The sequence below is a fragment of the Macadamia integrifolia genome, chromosome 2 (genome assembly GCF_013358625.1).
Source record: "Macadamia integrifolia cultivar HAES 741 chromosome 2, SCU_Mint_v3, whole genome shotgun sequence".
Taxonomy (NCBI): domain Eukaryota; kingdom Viridiplantae; phylum Streptophyta; class Magnoliopsida; order Proteales; family Proteaceae; genus Macadamia; species Macadamia integrifolia.
In genome coordinates, this window is record NC_056558.1 from 20,514,592 (window position 1) to 20,537,321 (window position 22,730).

General features: G+C 40.5%; 1 protein-coding gene across 2 annotated transcripts in view; it reads left to right on the top strand.

Annotated features, from left to right (window-relative positions):
- The first annotated feature begins 1,229 nt into the window (after positions 1–1,229).
- LOC122067105 (probable membrane-associated 30 kDa protein, chloroplastic) overlaps positions 1,230–22,730 on the top strand; it is a 90,748-nt gene continuing 69,247 nt past the window's right edge. The window contains exon 1 of one of the 2 annotated variants that reach the window (XM_042630951.1): positions 1,230–1,610. In XM_042630951.1, coding sequence (XP_042486885.1) covers positions 1,484–1,610 — 127 coding nt within the window. In that variant the 5' untranslated portion in view covers positions 1,230–1,483. The remainder of the gene's footprint in view (positions 1,611–22,730) is intronic. The other variant, XM_042630957.1, reaches the window with a different exon arrangement.

Consider the following 22,730-nt stretch of genomic DNA (forward strand, 5'->3'; position numbering starts at 1 on the left):
GAAGTTTCAAATGACAAAAACTTCTTTTGCTTTAATCCCCTACTTGCCTCCATAAAGCTGCAAAGATTAATTGTTCATTGCTTAGTCCTGTAAGAATTACAACTAGTTTTAGTCAAACCCACTCTGGATTTTGTTTGAAGATTTCTTATTCAAGTTATCTAGTCAATTTCACTTGCATTGCTTGGTTCGAGGGCTATTAATTGGAGGTTTCTTCTTCTTTACCTTGCCAGATAAGACGATAATTCTCGATAGATTTGAGGAATCCAGTTTACATTCTCGTTAGTTGGACATAGATGCAGAGGATAATGCTAATTTGGGTTTTCAATGGAGAGGCAACAATGGAAGTGAGAGCCTTTTCAATTGTCTTCCTTCAGGAATGTATACCCCTCAACAGCAGTCTAAGAATATTGATAGAATGGCAACGACTTCAACACCCATTTTCATAAGCAAATCCTTCGATGTGGTGGACTCATTCTTGGGTTTTGGTTCGGATCCTTTTTTTCATAGGCAGAGAATGTCGAATTCAAAGTTTCTTCAACAACTTCTTCCTATTCCAATTAGATTTCTTCTTCTCCTTACACTATAGGTTTTCTGGAAACTTAGGGAGTCAGTGGCAGCTCCCATCTTGATTGTAGGTGAAACCACTCGGATTGTATGATCCGTCCTTTGATAAGGACTCAGTGAGTAGTCTTTTGTTTGTTGGAAGGTTAAGACAATAGAGAAAGCCATTGTGGGCATTGACCTACTTATGACTCCACTTAATAGATCAAACATCAAAAGCCTCTCACGGTGTTAGCTGGGCTGGGTTGATTTGTAATTTTGAAATGTGAGTGGGTGGATGTAGATCAAACCTTAGGGGATGTATATGTAAATTTCCCTAGTAAAATTTTTTATGGCTACTTGGTTTGCAGGAACTTTCCTGTTACCCTGGTTTGTAGCCAAAGAAATTAAACAATTCACCTCCCCTTTGACTTCACAAATACAATCTTAAGTTTTTAAGTATTTTCCAAAATACCTTTGAAGATTTCATTTCTTTGGGTGTGGGCCCGAGTAGTAGCAAAATTTCATCCAGGCTAATAGGCCAGAACCACTAAATTTAGGGATGAATGCGTAGACTTGCATTAAACCGGACTACGGAAACTGGGCAGATCTTTGGTTCGACATCCAGACCGGTTTCGAACTTAATTAGGAGAGAAAGCCCAATCTGGAGGGATGAAACCATGAGCCCTCGTCATCACATATAAACCAGAAGCGTCTCAGTTTCCTCCTGCTTTCTGGTCCAAAGATCATCGTCGCCGGTTGCTCACCACTTACTTAAACAGAAGGAAATAAAAGCAGAAAATCAGCCAAAAACAGAACACCCATTTGCATTTGAGAGGAAACCTTTCTGATAATCAATTCTGTTTACAGGTTCTCTCTAATTTTATCTCACTTTCATCAATTGCTGTGGAGGGGGTTTCTTTTTTTTTTCTTTTTCGTGTAAATGGCGATGAAAGCACCCATTATGGGGTTAAGCTTTGCATCGTCACCATCTTCTTCCTTGCAGGCCTCTTCCAATAGGCTGGTAGTACACAGGAGGCCCCTGAGGACATCTTTTCTCAGTGATGGAGGTACGCCCATTTGGCTAATTTCAGTCTCTTATCTGCTTGGTGATTTTCAATATTTCTTACAGTCTTCAATTCATATGGTTGGGAGTGTTATGTTTACAATCCTTGGAGGTCTCTCCCTCTTTCTCTCGATTGAACTTTTCTGCACAGAATTGTGGCACTTATGAGTTATCGAATATTGGTGAAGAAATTAGAATTTGGTTTTGTTCGAGCCTCGGGCTTACAACAACAACAACATAGCCTTATATAGTTTGTATTATGTAGAAATTTGAATATTTGGTTGGTGGGTCCGAATATAGGGACATTAGCTTGAATGCATTCTGTATAAAGTGTGCATTGAAAAAAAATAAAAAATGGAATAACCTATCAAACATTAACATGCATGTCAGATTCAAAATTTCTATGTTTAGTGGTGTTGGTGGAAAGTGTAATTCGGGACAAAGAATGTTAATTCCCTTCTGGGTTACCATCTCTCTGCATGCTAAGGTGGTACGAGGAAAACGCATACAGTTTGTGTTATTCTTTCTGGTTTTCATGTCACATCTCTTTGGTCTTTTGTATTTGGAGCAGAAACCAAAATTCAGTTTATTTTGGCTTTCGAGATCCACTTGTTGAATGATTCTAAGTTTTTCTTCAGTTGATCTGCTACCATTGTGGGCCTTGGAATTTTCTAAAAAATGAGCAACCCAGTGCACGAGGGGCAAATGTATGCAGCCTTACCCCCTGCTTCGCAAGAGAGGCTGTTTCCAAGCCTTGGAACTTTCAGATGATAAATTTTGTTCATCAATTTTATTGTGTTATGGTTTCTAGTGAGGTTATTCAATTAGATGTTCCTGTTGACTAGTACATCATTCCTAGTGTATTTTCTTCTTCAGAAGCTTGCATTCCATGTTTTCGGTTCCTTTTATTCTTTCACAAACTGCTTTTTGGGGCTGTTGCTTATGCTATCTATCTGTGTAGTGGATCACTTAGTGGGGTAAATACTTTTTGAAGGTGCTTGTTACTTAGTCCACCAAAAATAAAATTTAACACTGATGAAGCCCAGTGTGTTTCTAATTTTTTCATTTCCATATTCATATTTTAATGCAGCTAATCTGTAATCTGGTGCAATAAAGTACTAGGAACTTACTAGATCAAGAAAATATTAAATATTTGATCAATTAATATTTGAGTGAGGGAAGATGGAAACATAAAATATGAGCTCCAAACCAACTTAGGACTTTTTATGGAATGGATGTACTTAGTGTATTGTCTCTCTAGACATTAGCTTGAACTTACTCATTTGCAACATCAGCCTCTCTAGGTTACAGTAGCAGATCACTATTGGATAGTGCTAAACATGAGGCTTCTTTTATGATATTGGAAACATGAAGGTTAAACTCCTTTGTTTATTCCATAGACGAGGAAAGGGTTTCTGCTTTCATAGAATCTGTCCTGGGGTTTATCACTATCAATAAAGAAGCTCATGTGGCTTTCTGGGCAAATACACTTCCACCATGGTCGCAGATACCATTCTGATTCTGAGTGCCTTTCAGTTCTATAAATAGCTATGTTGAATCACCTTACTGCTTGGGATGGGCGAGGAAATGTCACTTTTATAAATGAATTAGGAGGATAATAAACAACATGTTGCTTTTCTCTCGTATAATTGTTTTTAGTTATGTAGTCGATAATTCCTTAGAGACAAGTGTCTGACTCAGTTTGGTAGAGATCAAATTTTAATGTAATTTTTGAGCAAGTGAGTTGTTTATTTCAAATAGCGAGATAATAACAAGATCTTGCCGAGTTCTTAAACCATGCTTGTGAGGACCAGACCGATATAGAGAAAGCGATGGCGTTTTGTTCAGGATGGGTCTGTGTGGACCAGAGATTGGTGGCAACTGGAGCCATGAAGTCAATAGGGGTGAGCGGGCTAATAGACGGCAGGGGCAAGAGGCCAACGTCCATGTAGCCCCAGGCTCAATGGAGAGATGCAAGGCAGCAGTTGGCGGAGTGCTGGAGGCCAGGGGGCCAAGACTAGGTGAGCCAGGGAGATGGATCCTAGAGAATAGGTGGGTGAGGGAGACAAGTTCGCAAGGATGCTGGTCGGGTTTAGAGGAGATGGGTTATGGACTTATGGGCGATGATGGAGCGGGTTAAGATGGTGTGGTGTTTCGGCTTTTAGTGGAAGGATGGAGGATGGGGCAGGTTGGGTGGAGATGGACATAAGAGTGGTTTGGAGGGTTTAGGTTGGACCGGGAGGAGGGAGGGTGGTTTGAATGGGTTGATCAAGCAAAGGGTTGGTTTGAGAGGAGATAATGAAGAACTAGGATTGACAAAGCAAGCTAATCCCAATGTTACAGGATACCCTCAAAGAACAACCAATACCCAAATTAAAAGAACAACACAAAGCAACTCAGGATTAAAAAGGAAAACTAAGTCTATAATAGCCAACCGATTATAGAACTCTTAAGAATCTGTGGACAGAGCTAACAATAGATGATGGGGCTTTAACAGGGACTGTAAGAGGCCTAACACAGTTGATAATATGGTCCAACACCCAAAGAAACCAATTGAATCAAGGCACGTCTATCAATTCCAAATCTGGGCAGAATAGTTACTAGAAGACAAAATTAGGGAGATTTCTAATATCACTTGAACCCCTGGACAGAAAAGGCTCCCCTTTGGGTCGAGTTCCCTCCTAGGTAGGTCCTAACTTCGATCGAAAATTCAGCCAAGACTGATGGCTGGTTAGTTTGGGTAGGTTCTAAAAATTGCTCACAAAATCTGCATTTTTCTGGTCAGATCTGAGAGGAAAACTGAATTTAATACCTGTAAGAACTTGAGCAGATCAGTAGCACTTTGTGTTGTTGAGAGAAGAAGAAGATAAGCTAAGGAAGAGCACCTCTTGGGCTTCACAAAGCAGAGAGTCAACTGGATCAAACACCAGTTCCATTAGCCTTGATCAAACACAAGACAAATATCCATGGAGAAGGCAGCAACAGCTACAACAATTGTTTTCTTCAAATTGTTGGAGCTTGAGGAGCCTCTTCTTTATTTATAAAGTTAATGGGGGAGAGAATTACAAAATAGAAGGTTCCTCAAGAGGAAACCTTAATTTAGTCTCCTAATACAATACTTACCAAAAACTAAAATTAGGAACTAACTAAAATTAGAAACTAGTTGAAAAAAGAAATTAACTATTTGACTCAACTAATAACTTAACTCCTGAGAAATAACAAAGACTACCAATTTAAATTGAACTCAACTAGAAAGGAAACTAATGAAAAAAGAAACAAACTAGTTAATCCTGTATTCAACCTTAAAGCCCTCTAGTTAGGCCCATAAAAGTGGCCTATTACACTCAAAACACATGGGATCAAAGGCCCAACATGTATGGAACCAAACCTTAGGCATATTCCTACTAAAACAAGCCTATTTTGGTGATAAATATGCATGGACTCTCTGCAGCTTGTAAAAAATTCGTCCTTAGATTTTGCAGTGACGAGGGAGAAACAACATGTGAGTCGCAGATGTAACAGTTCCCAAACTGAATTCTGGTTCCTTGTAGACTTGTGAAATGTAGTCTTCAAGACGTGGAGCTTTCTCTTCGAAGAACCATGATGACATAACGAACTCTGTATGTTTGATCTCTGAATTGATATCAACTATGAATATCGTATGCATAGAGTCGTCAAAGTCATTAATGCTAGTAGCCTGGTAACCTTCTCATTAAGGATTAGAGGAACAAACTCTTCCTTTTCATCATGAATCTCACAGACTTGTTATGGAGTGATCTCAACCACTACAACATCGTCCAATCTATAGCTTCAATATTGTCTACTTTTTCTCTGTAGTGGAGTCTTCATCATCCATGTTTTCAGTAACCAAGAGATTACTTATCACATGAACACCACAAGACCCATCATCATCTGCATTGGCCTCATCAACGATATTAAAGTCCCCATCCCCAAGTGGATACGGATATAGATCAAGGTCTACCTTATTATTTGCCTTTTTAATTTCAGCAATAGTATTTGTTCTTTGATGATGTGGACATGTCTTCACATAGTGCCCAACCTCTTGGCAGTGATAACATTGCACTTTATTGCTACTGGTCAGAGGTGTCTCCCCTTTATCATAACGTGGAGGAAATGTGGCGTGTGTAAGAGCTGTAGTAATAGAGTTAGGTGTTGGAAAATTTTTCTCATACTCTCCAGCTTGAAAACCAAACCTTCTACCTTCCGGTTCTGTTAATTCCTCTGCACGAAGAGCCTTGTCAAAGCAATCTCTCACTGTATACACATCAACAACACCAATATTCCTATTAATTTCAGTCCGCAATCCCAGTCGAAACCGAGAAAGTAATTGCCTTTCATTCTCCCTAATGCCAATACGAGAATAGAGTGCATCAAATTTGTTCATGTACTCCGCAACGGTCATATTTCCCTGACGAAGAGAGTTCAATTGATCCTGTATGCAGGCTTTAAAATTACATGGCTAGTATTTGTCAGACAATTCTTGTTTCATCTCTTCCCATGTAATAGGTTCTCTACCATGTACAAGTTCTCGCTCATGGTTCTCCACCAATCACGAGCAGCCTCAATTAGCTTAACACGAGCTAATTTGATCTTCTGTTCATCCGATAGGTTATACTAATCAAAATAATCATCCAATGCTGCTAACTAGTCATAAAACACTTGGGGTCATGCTTATCATCAATACTCCTTGAGATCAAGCTTGACTTTTTGTGACTCTCCCGAATGTCTATGGTATGTGGGGCGATTTGATGCAGTACCGACAAGGGTTTACATAAGGAGAACCAAGACCAAGGTCGACCCAGATCTGGTCCAAGTCGGCCCACGATTTGGGCTGCTGATGGGGATTATTAAATAGCTTAATAGTTTCTTATTTAGTTTCTATTTTGAAGTCCTAAGTTTCTAATTTCAAGTCATTGTTAGTTTCTAATTTATGTTTAAGACTAGTTTATATTTTCATTAGATTCCAATTTCTAGTTTTAGTAACTTCTTGTAATCAGTTTTAGTAACTCAGATTTAGTAACTCTGAGTTGCTATTATTTGTAAACCCTCTCCATCGTTATAAATAAAGATGAAGGCTCTTTTATGAGCCACGATTTGACAATTAACAAAATAACTCTCTTGTTGCTGCCGCTAGGTATCCATGGCTGTTTCCTTGTGTTTGATCGAGGAAGAAGGACTTGGTGTGCGATCCAAGTGACTCCTTGCGGCGTGAAGTCCAGGAGGTTTACTTCAAGTATTATTCTCTTAAGTTCTTATATATTTTTCAAGGTTTCTTAAGGCTGCAAACCAGGTAAGTGAATTCTGAACTTACCCAGAAATTTCTGATAAAACAGAGCATCCGCCCCTCACTGGAAGTATCAGCTCTGGTTATCGGATCACTCTAGATTTCTGGTCGATGATTCACCTATTCCTTACTAAGTGTCGACCCTACTTTGAGGCCTTTCTGACCTATGGTTGTTGAGTTATTTAAAATCTCCCTAGTTTTGTCTTTTAGTGGACTGAAGTTTCTATTTTCTGGATTCTGGTTCTGCTGATCTGAATAGTGTTTTCTGGACTGCCGAATATGTGTTCTAATTATTGAAGACTGTTAGTACATCAAACAGTTTCTGATTTAATTCTAAAACTACTACTGGTTTGGTTTATTCATATTGTTACTGTCCTGACAGATCGATACTATTTCTGTGATCTGGAGTGACTGATTGTGACCTATTTTCTGTCCTAATTCTGTTGTTAATTGATTCTGCTTACTGATATAATTTCTGCTTTTCGATATTCCAGAATTCTGTGTTTGTTACTTTTGGTTTTCAAATTCTGTTTACTGGTTAAATTCTGGATTATTGCTGCTGTCTCCTTTTGGGTGAATTTTGGTTGTCCTTTAGGTTTATAAGATCCTGCAGTCTTGGGTCTGGTTTGGTTGTCAATTCCATTCCTACGTTATGATCATTGTCAAAATAACTCCTCTTATGGTCTTCAAAAGTTGGTGGTACTACAGGGATCCTTTATGGCCCTCTCAGATTAGGGTGAGGTCTCCTGTAAGCAACTTGTGCAGCAGAATGCATCGGAGCATCATGCTCAGATGGCACATGAGTACTATGAGTAAGCTGTTGAATTTCCACGGCCAACAACCTTTCGTCAAAAGCCTTCTGCCCAAGGATTAAAGTATCGGTATCGGTCGGCCAAAATTAAGATACGTATCGAAAGGTATCGTATCGTATCGGAGATACGTGAAGATACGCTAAAGATACACGCATAAATAGATAAGAAACATTTTTTAAACACTTTTGCATAAAGAATTTGTTAAAAAAAGCTATTGATAACATGTATTATGCATAAACACTAAATTGAGGGTATTGCACTAAGAATTTAAGGTTTGTAGTTGTCCCATAAATGTAAAATCTTTGTTCCCAACCTTGATTTCCACTTTAGTTAGAGAGAAATATGGCATGTAGCAACTTTGGAACAAAAACCCCTCAAAAAATCGTATTTTTCTGAAAAATTACCCATATTGGCCATTATATGACCGTAGCGCACTGTATCGGTACATACCGATATTCACCGATACGTACCGATACTCACCGATTTGTACCGATCGATACATACCGATACTCACCGACATGTACATTTCACCTTGATTTTATATTTTCCATAAAGTCGTATCGGTGCATATCGTATCGTATCGTATCGATGTGTATCCATGGTGTATTGATGCATATCGGTATGTATCGTAGGATATATATCGATACAAAAGGATTTTAAAAATTCAATGTATCGTATCGCCGGGCTAAATTTAAGATACGTATCGGAGGGTATCATATCGGTATCGGAGATACTTTAAACCATGCTTCTGCCCTGCTGTACTTCTGTAATATGTCCAATGGAGGCCATTATATCAACAGCAGGGTTGTTCTCTGCCATGCTCTAATGCCACTTAATGCAGAACTAGGATTGACAAAGCAATCTAATCCCAATGTTACATGATACTCTCAAAGAAAAACCAATATCCAAAGTAGAACAACAACACAAAGCAACTTAGGATTAAAAAGGAAAACCAAGTCTGTAACAACCAACTGATTACAGAACTTTAAGAATCTGTGAACATGACTAACACTAGATGATGGGGCCTTAACAGGGACTAACAACACAAAACAACTCAGGATTAAAAAGGAAAACCAAGTTTGTAACAGCCAATTGATTACAAAAATTTAAGAATCTCTGAACAGAACTAAAAATAGATGATGGGGCCTTAACAGGGACTATAAGAGGCTAACCCAAATTGATAATATGGTCCAACACCCAAAGAAACCAATAGAAATCAAGGTAGGTCTATCAATTTCAAATCTGGGGAGAATAGGTCACTAGAAGACAAAACTAGAGGGATTTCTAATATCCTTAGACAGAAAAGGCTCCGCTTTGCATCAAGTTCCCTCCTAGGTAGGGCCTAACTTCGATCCAAAATTCAGCCAAGATTGATGGTTTGTTAGGTCTAGGAAGGTTCTGAAAATTGCTTACAGAATATGCAATTTTCTGGGCAGAACTAAGAGGTGAATTTAATACTTGTAAGAACTTGAGCAGATCAGTAGCACTTAATGTTGTTGAGAGAAGAAGAAGATAAGCCGATGAAGAGGACCTCTCGGGCTTCACACCACAGAGAGTCAACTGGATCAAACACCAGTTCCATCAGCCTTGATCAAACACAAGACAAATCTCTATAGAGAAGGCCGTAGCAGCTACAACAATTGTTTTCTTCAAATCGTTGGTGCTTTCGGAGCCTCCTCTTACAACAACAACAACAGCATCCAAAACCTTATCCCAACTTAATGAGGTCGGCCATATAGAGATTCCAAGCAAGGATGGGTGCGAGGATCCATGCAAAAGATTGACGGGTTATGGCTAATTATAATAAGTGCCGACTGTCAATTTGACGCACCACTCCAAATCAGCCACTGGCTAATAATGATAGATTATAATAAGGTATCGGCTATCTACCTCACATACCATATAGATCGGTCAAGACAAAGCGTCCTACATGCATTACGTCCACCACAAAGACAATCTATCACCCAACCAACTTTTGTGAAAGGAAGAATAATATAACAAATTCTTGATAGCCCCACTTGCACGAAAAAATCCCTCTTAGGAGCCTCCTCTTCTTTATTTATAATGTTAATGGGGGAGGGAATTACAAAATAGAAGGTTTCTCAGAAGGAAACCTTGATTTAGTCTCCTAATACATTACTTGCTAAAAACTGAAATTAGGAGCTAACTGGAATTAGAAACTAGCTGAAAAAGGAAACTAACTATCTGACTCAAATAATAACTTAACTCCTAAGAAATAACAAAGACTAACAACATAAATTGAACCCAACTAAAAAGTAAACTAATGAAAAGGAAAAAAACTAGTTATTCCCGTATTCAACCTTAAAGCCCTAGTTTAGGTCCATAAAAGCGGCCTATTACACTCAAAACACTTGTGATCAAAGGCCCAACATGGATGGAACCTAACCATAGGCTTATTCCTAATAAAACAAACATATTTTGGTGATTAATCTACATCAGGAGATGGAGTTCAGGTGGAGGGCTAGAGAGGTGGCAACGGAGGAGATGATGGGCCCCTTAAAAGGAGGGGAAGAGAGATGGAGGATCGGGGAGGATTGCGCAGAAGAGGGAAGGTGAGAGGTTAGAACATCAGATGATGAGACAGATACATGGCGAGGAGTGTCAAGGCGTAGAGGATAGCTCTAGCCAGAAAGCAGACGGGAGGAAGGATCGTGGCAGGTAGGCAAGCCGGTAATGTCAAGCACATGAGTTTCTCGAAGGGGCAAGGATCTTAAGGATTGGGGGGACAAGTTTGATTCACCTTCTAAACCTGACGAAGTCGAAAGTAGGGCGAATCTGTTGTGACCAACGGTTTTATGGAGGAAAACCGTAGTACTAATGGATGAAGCACGAGCATTGGTGCCGGCGTAATCGGAGGGCTTTGGAAGCGCCATTCTGCTATGGTTCCGACATTTGTGATTTTTGGTTTTTCTTTTATCACCCCCATGGAGGGAATGAAATCTTACCTTGGAAGGAGATCTAGAGTGAGTATCGGCTGAGCATGGGCTTTATGTGTAGCAACAATAGCAGGGGTTGAGGAGGTGCAGAGGCTAGTTTGATGCCCAAAGAGATTGCAGACCATACATTGAGGTGGGAGCCCTTCATAGTAGACAGCCCAGTTGAAGGAGTGGCCATCTTCATCAAGGATGGTAATAAAGGTAGGAGGGATGGTTTTAGCAGTAATCTTGATGCAAATAAGAGAATAGGCGATTCTGTCCATCTTTTTCATTCTATGGTCGGAGTATAAAGGCTTCTCGATGACGGATTTGACAATGCTCAAGCCCTTGGCACACCATTGAAGAGGCAGATTTGGCAGAGCAACCCTGATTGGAATTCTTTAGAGGTCCACTTTGGTAAGGATGGAGCATTAGTCCCATTGGCGGAGGAAGATGGGCTTCCTTTCCACCTGCCAAGGGCATACTTCTAAGACAGTGATCTTATCCGATTCCTCAGAGGAGTTGAAGACGAAGATACCGTTGTCCAGCAGGAATATGGACATAGTTCCATTAAGCCTCCATTGCTTAGATAAGGAGGATTTGACAACCGAAAAGGGGGCGGCTACCAAGAAAGTGGCCTATCACACAATTCTTCCAGCGGGAGATTTTTGGCTCAAGCAGTCTAGAGGGGCTGAGACCCACAAGTTTGTCATCAATGACGGAGGGAGGCACAAAGTGCAGATTATGGCTGACAGTAGAGGCATGAGAGGGGGAGGAGGAAGAGGCGACAATGTTCCAAGGTTTAGAAGTGGAAGTGGAAGGAGGAGGAGAGAGAGGGAGGCTAGGGGAGGTGGTCGTAGTGGGAGGGCAGGATGTCGAAGGTTGGGAAGCGAGGGGTCAGGGGAGGAGTATGGGTGGTTCTGACAGTAGAGATGGACATGGAGGGAAGAGGGAAGTTATGGATAAAATCTTTAAAAAGGGGTGTAACACGAGGATTTCCCAGGAGGTCACCTTGTTTATATTTTGTTAACCTTTGTGTCTTATAACTCCATATCTCCTTCCCATAGTTGTTATGGCGACAAGGCGAACCAAGGCGGTGGAGGGTTGTCTAAGCGCTTAGGCGAGAAGGCACACGCCTTGAGGCGAACAAGGCGATCAATTGTTATTTTTTATTTTTCCTATTTTCTAACATTATTTAGTAAGCTATATATATACCTTGTATCATAAAAAATCAAGATTAACCAACATCAAGTCATTAAAAATCAACATTTAGCCATATTAAATCATAAAAAATTAACATTAAGTCATATTAAGTTATAAAAATCAAAATTTCGAGAAATGCTCTGGTTCTATAATAAGTTTGACTGGTCAAATGATATTATTTTTACATGAGACTTTTTGTATCAGTTATAATATAAAATCAGCTTTCCAACAAGTCTAAGATTACTTAAATCTGAGTTGTAATGACAAAGTTATGCTCCGGTCAAACTTATTTTTAAGTGCGCGAGTGTTGTTAAAATCGCCTGAATGAAAATAATTTTATGGATATCAAAACAAAAAATTATTTTACCGGAATTTTGGTTTTTAGTAATGTTTTAATATGATAGAATTTATAAAATTTTCATAATTGAGAAAACTCCAGCATTTAAAAGTTGAAAATCACCCCTATAACCAAAATCCAGTTTTTCTTATTGGACTGGGGGGTTGACTTTTTATCCTTTTGGAATTTGATTTTTAAACTATTTTTATTGGATTCAAATATGGGGTATTTGCTTATTTATGAATAATATCTTAAGTAAATGAAATAACAAATATAAAAATGAAATAACAAATATAAAAAACATTTACTTAAGTAAATGAAATAAATGAAATAACAAATATAAAAATGAAATAACAAATATAAAAAACATTTACTTAAATGATATTTGGCATAAATAAGTGTCAAAACACAAGGCGGCATGCAGTGCAATAAGGCGACTGTCGCCTAGGCCTCAGGCAAACCGCCTGGACACCTAGGCGTCGCCAAGTGCTCCTTCCTATTGTGCTTTTTTTTTTTTCTTTGTCCTCTGTTTTAATTCCTAAAACTGGCAGGAGGCTTTTGTAGAACCATAGTGGAAAGATGCAATGGACGAAGAAATGAGGGCACTTGGGAGGAATGACATGTGGGACTAGTTAGCTCTTCCACCACACAAGAAGGCAGTGGGATGCAATGGGTGTTTATAGTCAAGCAAAGGCGGATGGAACTGTGGATGGATGCAAAGCTAAATTGGTGGCTAGAGGTTTTACTTAGACCTATGGAATTGTTACCAGGAAACGTTTGCCCTGGTTGCCAAGATGAATACCGTTCGAGTCATCATCTCTTATGCAATTAACTCAGGATGGGACCTACAACAACTCGATGTCAAGAATGCCTTCCCTCATGGTGATCTTAAGGAAGGAGTGCACATGGACATCCAAGTTAAGGAGACCCAAGGGAAGTTATGTAAACTGAAGTAGACATTATATGGGCTGAAGCAATCTCCCAGAGTATGGTTTGGTCTCTTTTACAGAGTTATGGTTTCAATGGGATATAAACATAGTAATGCTGATCACATTCTATTTATCAAAAGAGTTAGTGATCATGTTACTATTCTTATTGTATATGTTGATAACATTGTTGTCATTGGGAGTGATGTGGATGAAATAGCTAACTTGAAGACTTATCTATGTAAGGAGTTTGAGATTAAAGATCTGGGTAAGTTAAGGTACTTCCTTGGTGAGTCAGTACATCGCTACTTGAAGTCAGCTTCAGGGAAGGGCATTTTGTTCTCACCTTGTGATCATATGCATGTAGAGGCATATATTGATGTAGACTAGGCTGGTACCCCAAATAATTGGTGGTCCACGTTAGGCTATTTCACTTTTTTTTTGGCGCAATCTTCTCACATGGTGCAACAAGAAGCATGTGGTGGTGGCTAGATCTAGCGTAGAGGCTGAGTTTAAAGCCATGACACGTGGTATTTGTGAGTAACTTTGGCTCCAGGGGCTACTTCAGGATTTGGGTGTGCCTATTTAATTGCCTATGATGTTGTATTGTGATTACAAATCAGCTATAAGCATCGCACATAACCTGGTTCAGCATGATCACACGAAGTATGTGGAGTTTGACAAGTCAAGGAGAAGTTGGAGCAGGGTCTTATATACATTCCTTTTGTAAGGCTTGAAGATTACTTAGTAGATGTCCTTACAAAGGGTCATAGAAGTAAGGTTTTTCATCTTATTTAGTGTAAGCTGGGCATGTGTGATATCCATGCACCAACTTGAGGGGGAGAGTGTTGTAATATGGGTATAAGGGTAGAATAATCCATGGGGGCAAAATTGTACTTGTACTCATATCTTTACTATTATAAATAAAGGAGGGCTTGTGTCAAATATTGACACAAGTCATTCATTCCCCAAAATCAACAGCACAAAACATTGGCGTTGATCGTTTTGTTCAATCACACACAATCGTTTGCAACACCCCACCTTAAATGTTGCAAGGTCTACCATATGTGCACACCCAGTCCGCAATAAACAGACTCCCAATATCCAATGAAATAAGCTGGCTTTTTACATATTTTGGCAAGAGTGCCAATATCCACGGAGCAATGCCCAAAATGGGGCTTCGTATTTTGCTTCATACGCTGCTAATGTTTTAGTTGCTACAACGAACCAGGAGCACCGACTCTTGTTACAATGGTTCTTGTACCCACAAGAAACCCTAAAATAGACTACCAAGCACTCACTTGATAGTGATTACAATTATAACAAAATAACCAACCCAGTGAACTAGGAATTCAACAACAAACAATCTTAGAATGACATTAAACTAGGGTTTGCCAAATATTGTGTTACCTCCCTTGAAGTAATCACATCTGAGAAGAACGTTGTAGACTTGTTTCTCTCAATGATTCAACATTGTGCAGCAAACGAATTAGACCTTCACTGAGAGACGCAGATACAAATGGTTATTGAATAACATAGAACTTCTCTTTCTTCTCTTCTTGAGGCTGCCCTCTCCTTTCTTCTCTCTTTGTACGATGGAAAGAGTTAGGGAACATAGCCCAAAAAACATCATTAACAAAAGCCCCAATCCCGTGCATGGTCCAACCACATGGTTCAGACTAGTTGCGAGTTTGGTAGACTGACCTTTGCTCAGTCCAGATGGCATAACTCACTATGTGATGTAGGGAGACCCTAGGAATTAGAGTCTCTATACAGGTTGATTAGTTTGGCAACACTAATGTAGGTTGAACTCAGGTATGGGCTGGAAATAAGGGAAAACAGCAACATGCATGAGTTATGTGCAGATTTAGAATCAGCAAATTACAGTAGCCATAAGCAATAAAAATCCTAAGCATTAGCATCAACCCAACAGATTTCAATTAGGCAATATGGGGATGGGAACATGTAGTAGTAAATTGCCAGTGGGGTGCATGCTTTTCAAGATCCCAGCAGTAGCAGTTACTAACCCAGTCCTTAACTTGCAGTCAATAAGTAAAAAACCAGTAATATTCTTATGCAGAGGTTCAGCAAAGGGATAAGTAATAGCAAAACAAAGGGATTCAGCAGGGTTTGGGAGGCATGCGATTGAGGTCGTGGGTAAAAAAAAAAAAAAAAAAAAAAAAAAAAAGAAGGAAAAAATGGCTTATGTTGCTGTAATAACAACAGGGAAAATTCAAGGATTGGGGGGAAAAAAAGGAAGAAGTATCAAAGTAGAGGAAGAGAGAGAGAGAGAGAGCTTACCTTATTGCCGAGAGAAAAGTAGAGGAGATGCCATCCTCAATGAGGGGAGAGAAAAGACTCACGATGGGGGTGGGGGGGGGAGAACTTGCGCATAAACTGCTTTTTGTTTTTCATTCACTAAAGTTGGCTGTAGGCCTTACAATTCAGAATATAGTAAAAAGCAATAAAAAAAGAGAAAAAAAAATCCAAATCAGAATCTAATAGTTTAGGGAATAAATAAAGAGTCCTAATCTAATCCAATGATTTTAGGAAACAAGAGTCCTACTCTAGTAATTAAAAGAAAAATAACAAATTTACTTTCCTAAAAAAAAAAAAAAACATAAGACTAGCAATTCCCTCTTGCGTTGAATGCTCAAGTGGGGCCCATATGAAGCTGTCCAAGGAAATCAGAATCATGGAGTCCTTGAGTGACTCTCTAAGGTGGGCCCCATGCTAATCTTCATCCATCCAGCCAAATAGAGTCCAAGTTGGGAGGTCTTCTGCGATGCCGCCTCTGGTAGACTCGATATCCTGGACTGATGTCCCCATCAACTCTCCCCGGCTTGGAAGAATTCACCATCAGTGAATTAAGAATCATGTAATACTCAAGCATGTCCAGATTGAGCTTCTGAAGCTTCTTCATAGTGATCCACGTACTGTCAGTCTCGGGGCGTCCTCTCCATTTGACAATAACTCTCGTAAACCTCCATCTCTTGTGGACACAAGCTTCTCATCAAGGATGTTCTCAACTTCTTCATCTCCCTTTGCAATTTTAAGTACAGGTGATAAGGAGGGGAGGGGAGGGGAGGGGGAGGGGGAGGGGAAGGGGAAGGGAAGGGAAGAGGTGTGTTCAATAGTGTCATCAAGCACAAAAGGAAAGTCTTCGAGGTCATCTGGGTAAAAGGAAATAGTAGTAGGCGTATCGTGGAAACGGACAAGATCTCTACATTAAAAACATTGCTGATTCCCATATCGGCTGGCAAATCAAGGACATAAGCATTGGTACCTACTCGTTTAAGAATCATGAAAGGACCAACACTACGAGCATGGAGTTTTTTCGCTTTTCTTTTGACAAATTGCTACGGTTTGATTCTAACCATCTCCATATCGCCCTCTTGAAATTCTTGCAGTCATTGATGCACAGCTACCCTGGACTTATATTGATCATTGCTTAATGTTATCTGTCATCTTATAATATCTGCATGTAAATCATGTATGTGCTGTGCAAAGGATTCGGCTGACGGGGGAAGTTCTAGAGCTAGACATAACAGGGACGAGGTTCATAGGTGTTCGGGGTTGGTACCCTAAGTAGATCTTAAAGGGTGACAAACTAGTGGTTCGGTTCTTAGAACTGTTATATGCAAACTTGGCTTGGGTAAGGACTCGATCCCAACTGGTGAGGTACTCTTCTATGAGACAACGTAACAAGTTCCCTAGACTCCTATTGACAACCTCTGTTTGGCCATCAGTTTGAGGGTGGAAAGCAGAGGAGAAGCAAAGTTTAGTACCCATCATCCGCCATAGGGTCCTCCAAAAGTGACTGGTGAACTTAACATCTCTGTTGGATACTATGGTTAGGGGCAACCCATGGTACTTGACAACTTCGTTAAAAATGTTTGGCCATTATTGACGCATCAGAGGTTTTGGAACATGGAATGAAGTGTGCCATTTTTATGAAGCGGTCCACAACCACATAGATAGAATCATGTCCCCTGGAGGTTTTTGGTAGACCAAGCATAAAATCCATGCTAAGGTCTTGCTATGGGGCAAGGGGCACGGGGCACGGGGCACGGGAAGGGGAGTGTACTAGGTGGTGTTCTATTTTTTCTGTTTAGCAGTTTGGCATATCCTACATTGACTCACAACTCTAGCAACATCCCTCTTTAAACCTAGGCAAAAGAATCGGTCATCAATAAGGGTGATGGTCTTCTCCCGACCGAAGTGGCTGACGACTCCCCTAGTATGCAATTCCTAGATCAGGAAATCTTGGAGTGAGGTCTTGGGAATGCACAACTTGCTTCCTTTAAAAAGGAAGCCATCTCTCAACAAATAATCCGAGTGACTAACAGGATTACCTCCACTCAAAGTGAACAACTCACTAAAATCAGAACAGGTGGGATACTGGTCCTTGACTCGCTCGAATCCTATAACCTCTATACTCATGGTTTGGAGTAGTGCATTGACCCGACGTCTAGCGTTTGTGCAACTAAGGAACATATTCACCCGGCTTAATGCATCCGCTACAGTATTCTTAACACCAGGTCGATGTTTGAGTACAAAGCGTACTCTTGGAGGAATTCGACCCACTTAGCATGTCTTTGGTTTAACTTCTTTTGGGTACTCAGGTACCTCAGAGCCTGGTGATCAAAGAATAACATGGATTCTTACGGTAGAAGGTAATGTCGCCAGTAGCGTAGGGATTGGACAACCGCATATTCCTTGTCGTATGTCGAATAGCATTGCCTATCATCATTAAGCTTCTCACTAAAGTAAGCAACATGATGCCCTTCTTGTCCTAGGACACCACCTATTCGAATACCAGATGCATCACAATTTAGTTTAAAGACCTCAGAAAAGTCTGGGAGACATAGGACAGGGGCCTCCGTCTTTAACTTCTTACTTTTAGTAAAGGCCTTTGTAGCACTTTTAGTCCATTGAAACTCATTTTTTATGCAATCCATGATAGGAGACATGATACAACTAAACCGGTAAATGAATCTCTTATAGAAAGTAGTTAAACCATGAAAACTTCACACTTCATAGACATTAGTTGGTTCTGGCCACTCCACAATTGCTCTTACTTTCTCAGGATCAACAGATACTCCTTGTGCTGACACGAAAAATCCTAAGAAGATGACTTGGTCACTCATGAAGGTGCATTTCTTGAGGTTGGCATAAATTTTTTCTTGCAGAAGCACTTGAAAAACCTGCTTCAAATGATCCAAGTGAGGATGTCATCAAAGTAGACCACTAAAAACTTGCCAACGAATGGTTGTAACACCTGATTCATTATCCTCATGAAGGTTCTAGGTGCATTTGATATGTTGGATATGATGGCTAACTCATCGATCTTCTTAAAGATTGATCTTAAGAGCCGGTATCACCAGATTTGGGTTAGGCCCGGAGATGAGTGGAAGACAACTTTCAAAATAAAGGATGGCCTTTTCGAATGGTTAGTCATACCTTTTGGCTTGTCTTGTCTTATTATAAATGATGATGTCATTAAAGTAGACCACTAAAAACTTGCCAATGAATGGTTATAACACCTGATTCATTATCCTCATGAAGGTGATAGGTGCATTGGACAAGCCAAAAGGCATGACTAACCATTCGAAAGGCCATCCTTTGTTTTGAAAGCTGTCTTCCACTCATCTCCGGGCCTAACCTGAATCTGGTGATACCCGCTCTTAAGATCAATCTTTGAGAAGATCGATGAGTTGACCATCATATCCACTATGTCATAGAGCCTAGTGATAGGGAACCTATACTTGACAGTGATCTTATTGATGGCTCTACTATCAGCACACATCTGCCAAGTGCCATCCTTCATTAGCGTGAGTATGACAGGTACCGCACATGGGCTAAGGCTCTCCCTAATGAATCCCTTTTTTGTAGCAAGTCATCCACTTGTGGTTTAAGTTCGGCTTGTTCTTTGAGAAACATACGATAATGGGGGTGGGTTTGGTAGAGAGGATCCTGGAGCTAGGTCAATGGCGTGCTGGATGTCATGCATAGGTGGTAGTTCGTCAGGTAGTTCCTCAGGGAATAGCCTCTCAAACTTATTTAACAAGGGTTGTACTTCTCTAGTAGCCTCAATAAATTTGCTTGAAGTAACAGTATTACTCTGTATGGAAACTAGAGCATAAATAATCCCTGACTCTCTACACTCTCCTTCAAACTGTTGTCGACTTAAGATGTTAGAGTGTTTTGGGAGGGGTTTGTTTAGAGGTACTTCCCTTATGTTCGGGGACCTTTGCTTCTTTAGGGGAACTAAGGTTTAGTCTAATCTTCTTCCCTTTAAATTCAAAGACATAAGTGTTGGACTTCCCATAATTAGTGACATCCCGGTCATATAACCATGGCCTTCCTAGGATGATGTGAGCAACATCCATCTCTAAAACATCACACCACACTCGGTCCTAATATCCTGCAAAGTGCAAAGGGACTAGGCACCTCAAACTAACGGAAATAGCAGACTGATCTACCCAGGAAACCTTGTGAGGTTTCAGGCGGGGTTCTGGCTTGAGGCCCATTCGAGCAACAGTGCTCTTGGTGACCACATTCATGCAACTTCCGTTGTTAATGGCGATGTGGCAATTCTTGCTTTGATGACATGTATAAGTGATAAAGATGTTGGTTCATCGCCAATCGTCGTTGTTTTTAGGTTGTGAGACCATGCAACGCACAATACCGAGCTTGAGGTTATCAACCTCTTTGACCTCCTCATCAGATATGGTCTCACCTGGCCTATGGTCCTCATACTTATTGTCCTGAAAGCCCTTTTGGTCATCAGCTTCAAGGTTTTGCTTTCCTACATAAAGATTTCTGTTGGGGCATTCCCTAGAGAAGTGACCATACCCTTGACATTTGAAGCACTGTTGTTGACCACTCCTCTTGGGTGCTTCTCCCAATATTCAATTTCCCTTGTTATCAAATTGACGTTGTCGTACAACAGGTGGTTTCGGAATCTTGATGAACCTTAGAGGGGTTTCCAAAAGTGGAACTCCCCAGCCTGGAAGCTCTTCTTTTGAGGATAAGTCCTCATGGAGGATTCTACTTCGAGAGTTATCCGGAGGGCTTATGGAACATCTCGCACCAGGTGGGGTGCCATACGTGACTGGATTTCGGAGTTGAGCATAGTAAGGAACCTGGAAAGTGTCTACTCAACATCCTCACGAATATGACTTCTAATTTTCAGTTCATTGAACTTGCTTATGTACTCACTCACAGTCAGTTTCCCTTGCTTCAGGGTGTTCATGTCATTCAACAATTATAGCCTATAGGTAATAGGCGAAACACCCTTTTGAGCCTCTCCTGCATCTTTGCTTATGTTGTAACTGGATCAAGTCCTAGATTGATCTCTTGGTATTCTAGGTTTGTCCAGAAGTCTTGGGCAACTTCTTTAAACTTGAATTTAGTGAATCTGAAGCGGACTTCCTCAGGCATATCATAGAAATTGAAGTATCGATCCATCTGCTTAATCCAGTCTAAGAGGACTCTAGCATCGATTGGACCATCATAGGAAGGGGCATCTACCTTGATCATTCGCCTAACATTATAACCCCTGTCATATTGTTCAAAACCGTCGTAATCTCCATATGGTTTGTGGTGCCTTGGACCAGGTTGTCCACGACCTCTACTCCGACCTCTACCACATCCCGTGCCTAGGAAGTTATCCCCTATTTTGTTATAACCATTAGCGTGGTTGTCATGGTTCTCCACCTCGGGGTTAGGAACTCCTATCCTAGGTCCAGTGCCTAGAGCATTGTGGCCCTGCTGCCCGTCTGAGTTTAGGACATATGTCTCAATGGTAGCAAGTCTGGTAGTAATGTTTCGGAGATTAGCAACCTGTGCTTCCCGATCAGCTATAGTAGCAACCAACTCAGTCTAGTTAGGTTGGAGGATTCTTAAGGTTTCTTCGTTCTGTTGAACATTGCCCATTGCTCAGGCGGAATGGGGGTGTTAGGAGGGTTTGACATCTCTTGGTATGCTCTACCACTACGGGTGGGCATAAAAGGGGGGGCAGCCAAGTTATTGTTGCCATGCTACGTTTCAAGACCTACTTAATCTCCAATTGAGAAAGGTAGTTGGCTCTTTCAACCTTGAGACTAAAGATGTCCCTCTCAAGGATGTGCTTTTGGTGGGAGTAGTGTCCTATGCTATTTGGTCCAACCAAACTAAGGAGGAAGATGGTGTCTTCTAACCTATGGTAGCACTCCCTCAACTCAAACTCGACTATGGAAAGGTTATGACGGAGATTGGATCTCAGTAAGCAAGACATAGGGACAAAACCAGCAACAACCTACTCATCACAACCATGCTCTGATACCAGAATTGATGTAGGGAGAACCCTAGGTGTGAGTCTCTATAAAGGTTGATTAGTTTGGCAACACTAACGTAGGTTGAACTCAGGTATAGGTTTGAAGCAAGGGAAAATAGCAACATACATGAGTTATGTGTAGATTTAAAACCAGGAAATTACAGCAGTAATAAGCAATAAAAATCCTAAGCATTAGCATCAACCCAACAGATTTCAATTAGGCAATATGGGGATGGAAACATGTAGCAGTAAATTGCCAATCGGGTGCATGCATTTCAAGATCCCAGCAGTAGAAGTTACTAACCCAGCCCTTAACTTGCAGTCCAATAAGTATAAACCAGTAATATTCTTATGCATAGGTTCAGCAGAGGGATAAGTAACAGCAAGACAAAAGGATTCAGCAGGGGTTGGGGGGGGGGGATGCGACTGAGTCGTGAAAAAAAAAAAAAAAAAAGAATAAAAAAATGGCTTATGTTGCTGTAATAACAACATGGAAAATTCAGGGATTGGGGGAAAAAAAGGAAAAAGTATTGAAGTAGAGGAAGAGAGAGAGAGAGAGAGAGAGAGAGAGAGAGAGAGGAGGAGATGCCATCCTCAATGAGGGGAGAGAAGAGACGATTGGGGGGGGGGGAGAATTTCATGCGCATAAACTGCTTTTTGTTTTTCATTCACTAAAGTTTGCCATAGGTCTTACAATTCAATATCCATATCAGAATCTAATAGTTTATGGAATAAATAAAGAATCCTAATCTAATCCAATGTTTTTAGGTAAAAGAGTCCTACTCTAAGTAATTAAAAGAAAAAAAAAAACCGACTAGCAATTCCCTTTTGCGTTGAATGCTCAAGTGGGGCCCATATGAAGCTGTCCAAGGAAATCAGAATCGTGGAGTCCTTGAGTGACTCTCCAAGGTGGGCCCAATGCTAATCTTCATCCATCCAGCCAAATAGAGTCTAGGCTGGGTGGTCTTCTGCGATGCCTCCTCTAGTATACTCGATATCGTGGACTGATGTCCCCATCACTCTCTATATCTCTGATTAGGCTGATTTTTCTTGCTTTGAAAGTAGACTAGAAAAGCTACAACTTTCATAGAAATAGCCTTCCTCTAATTATGCCTGAAAGATGCTCAAAATTCCATCCAAAGTGACGTGAACCAAACTCATGTCAACATGCACCAAATTAAATTTAACCAGCTTCAAATGAACCCTCACCGATGTTGGATTAATCTAAAACAGCCTGGGATGAGTTTTTTCTTGACATTGGTTGAGCCTCATTGAGTGCCGGACT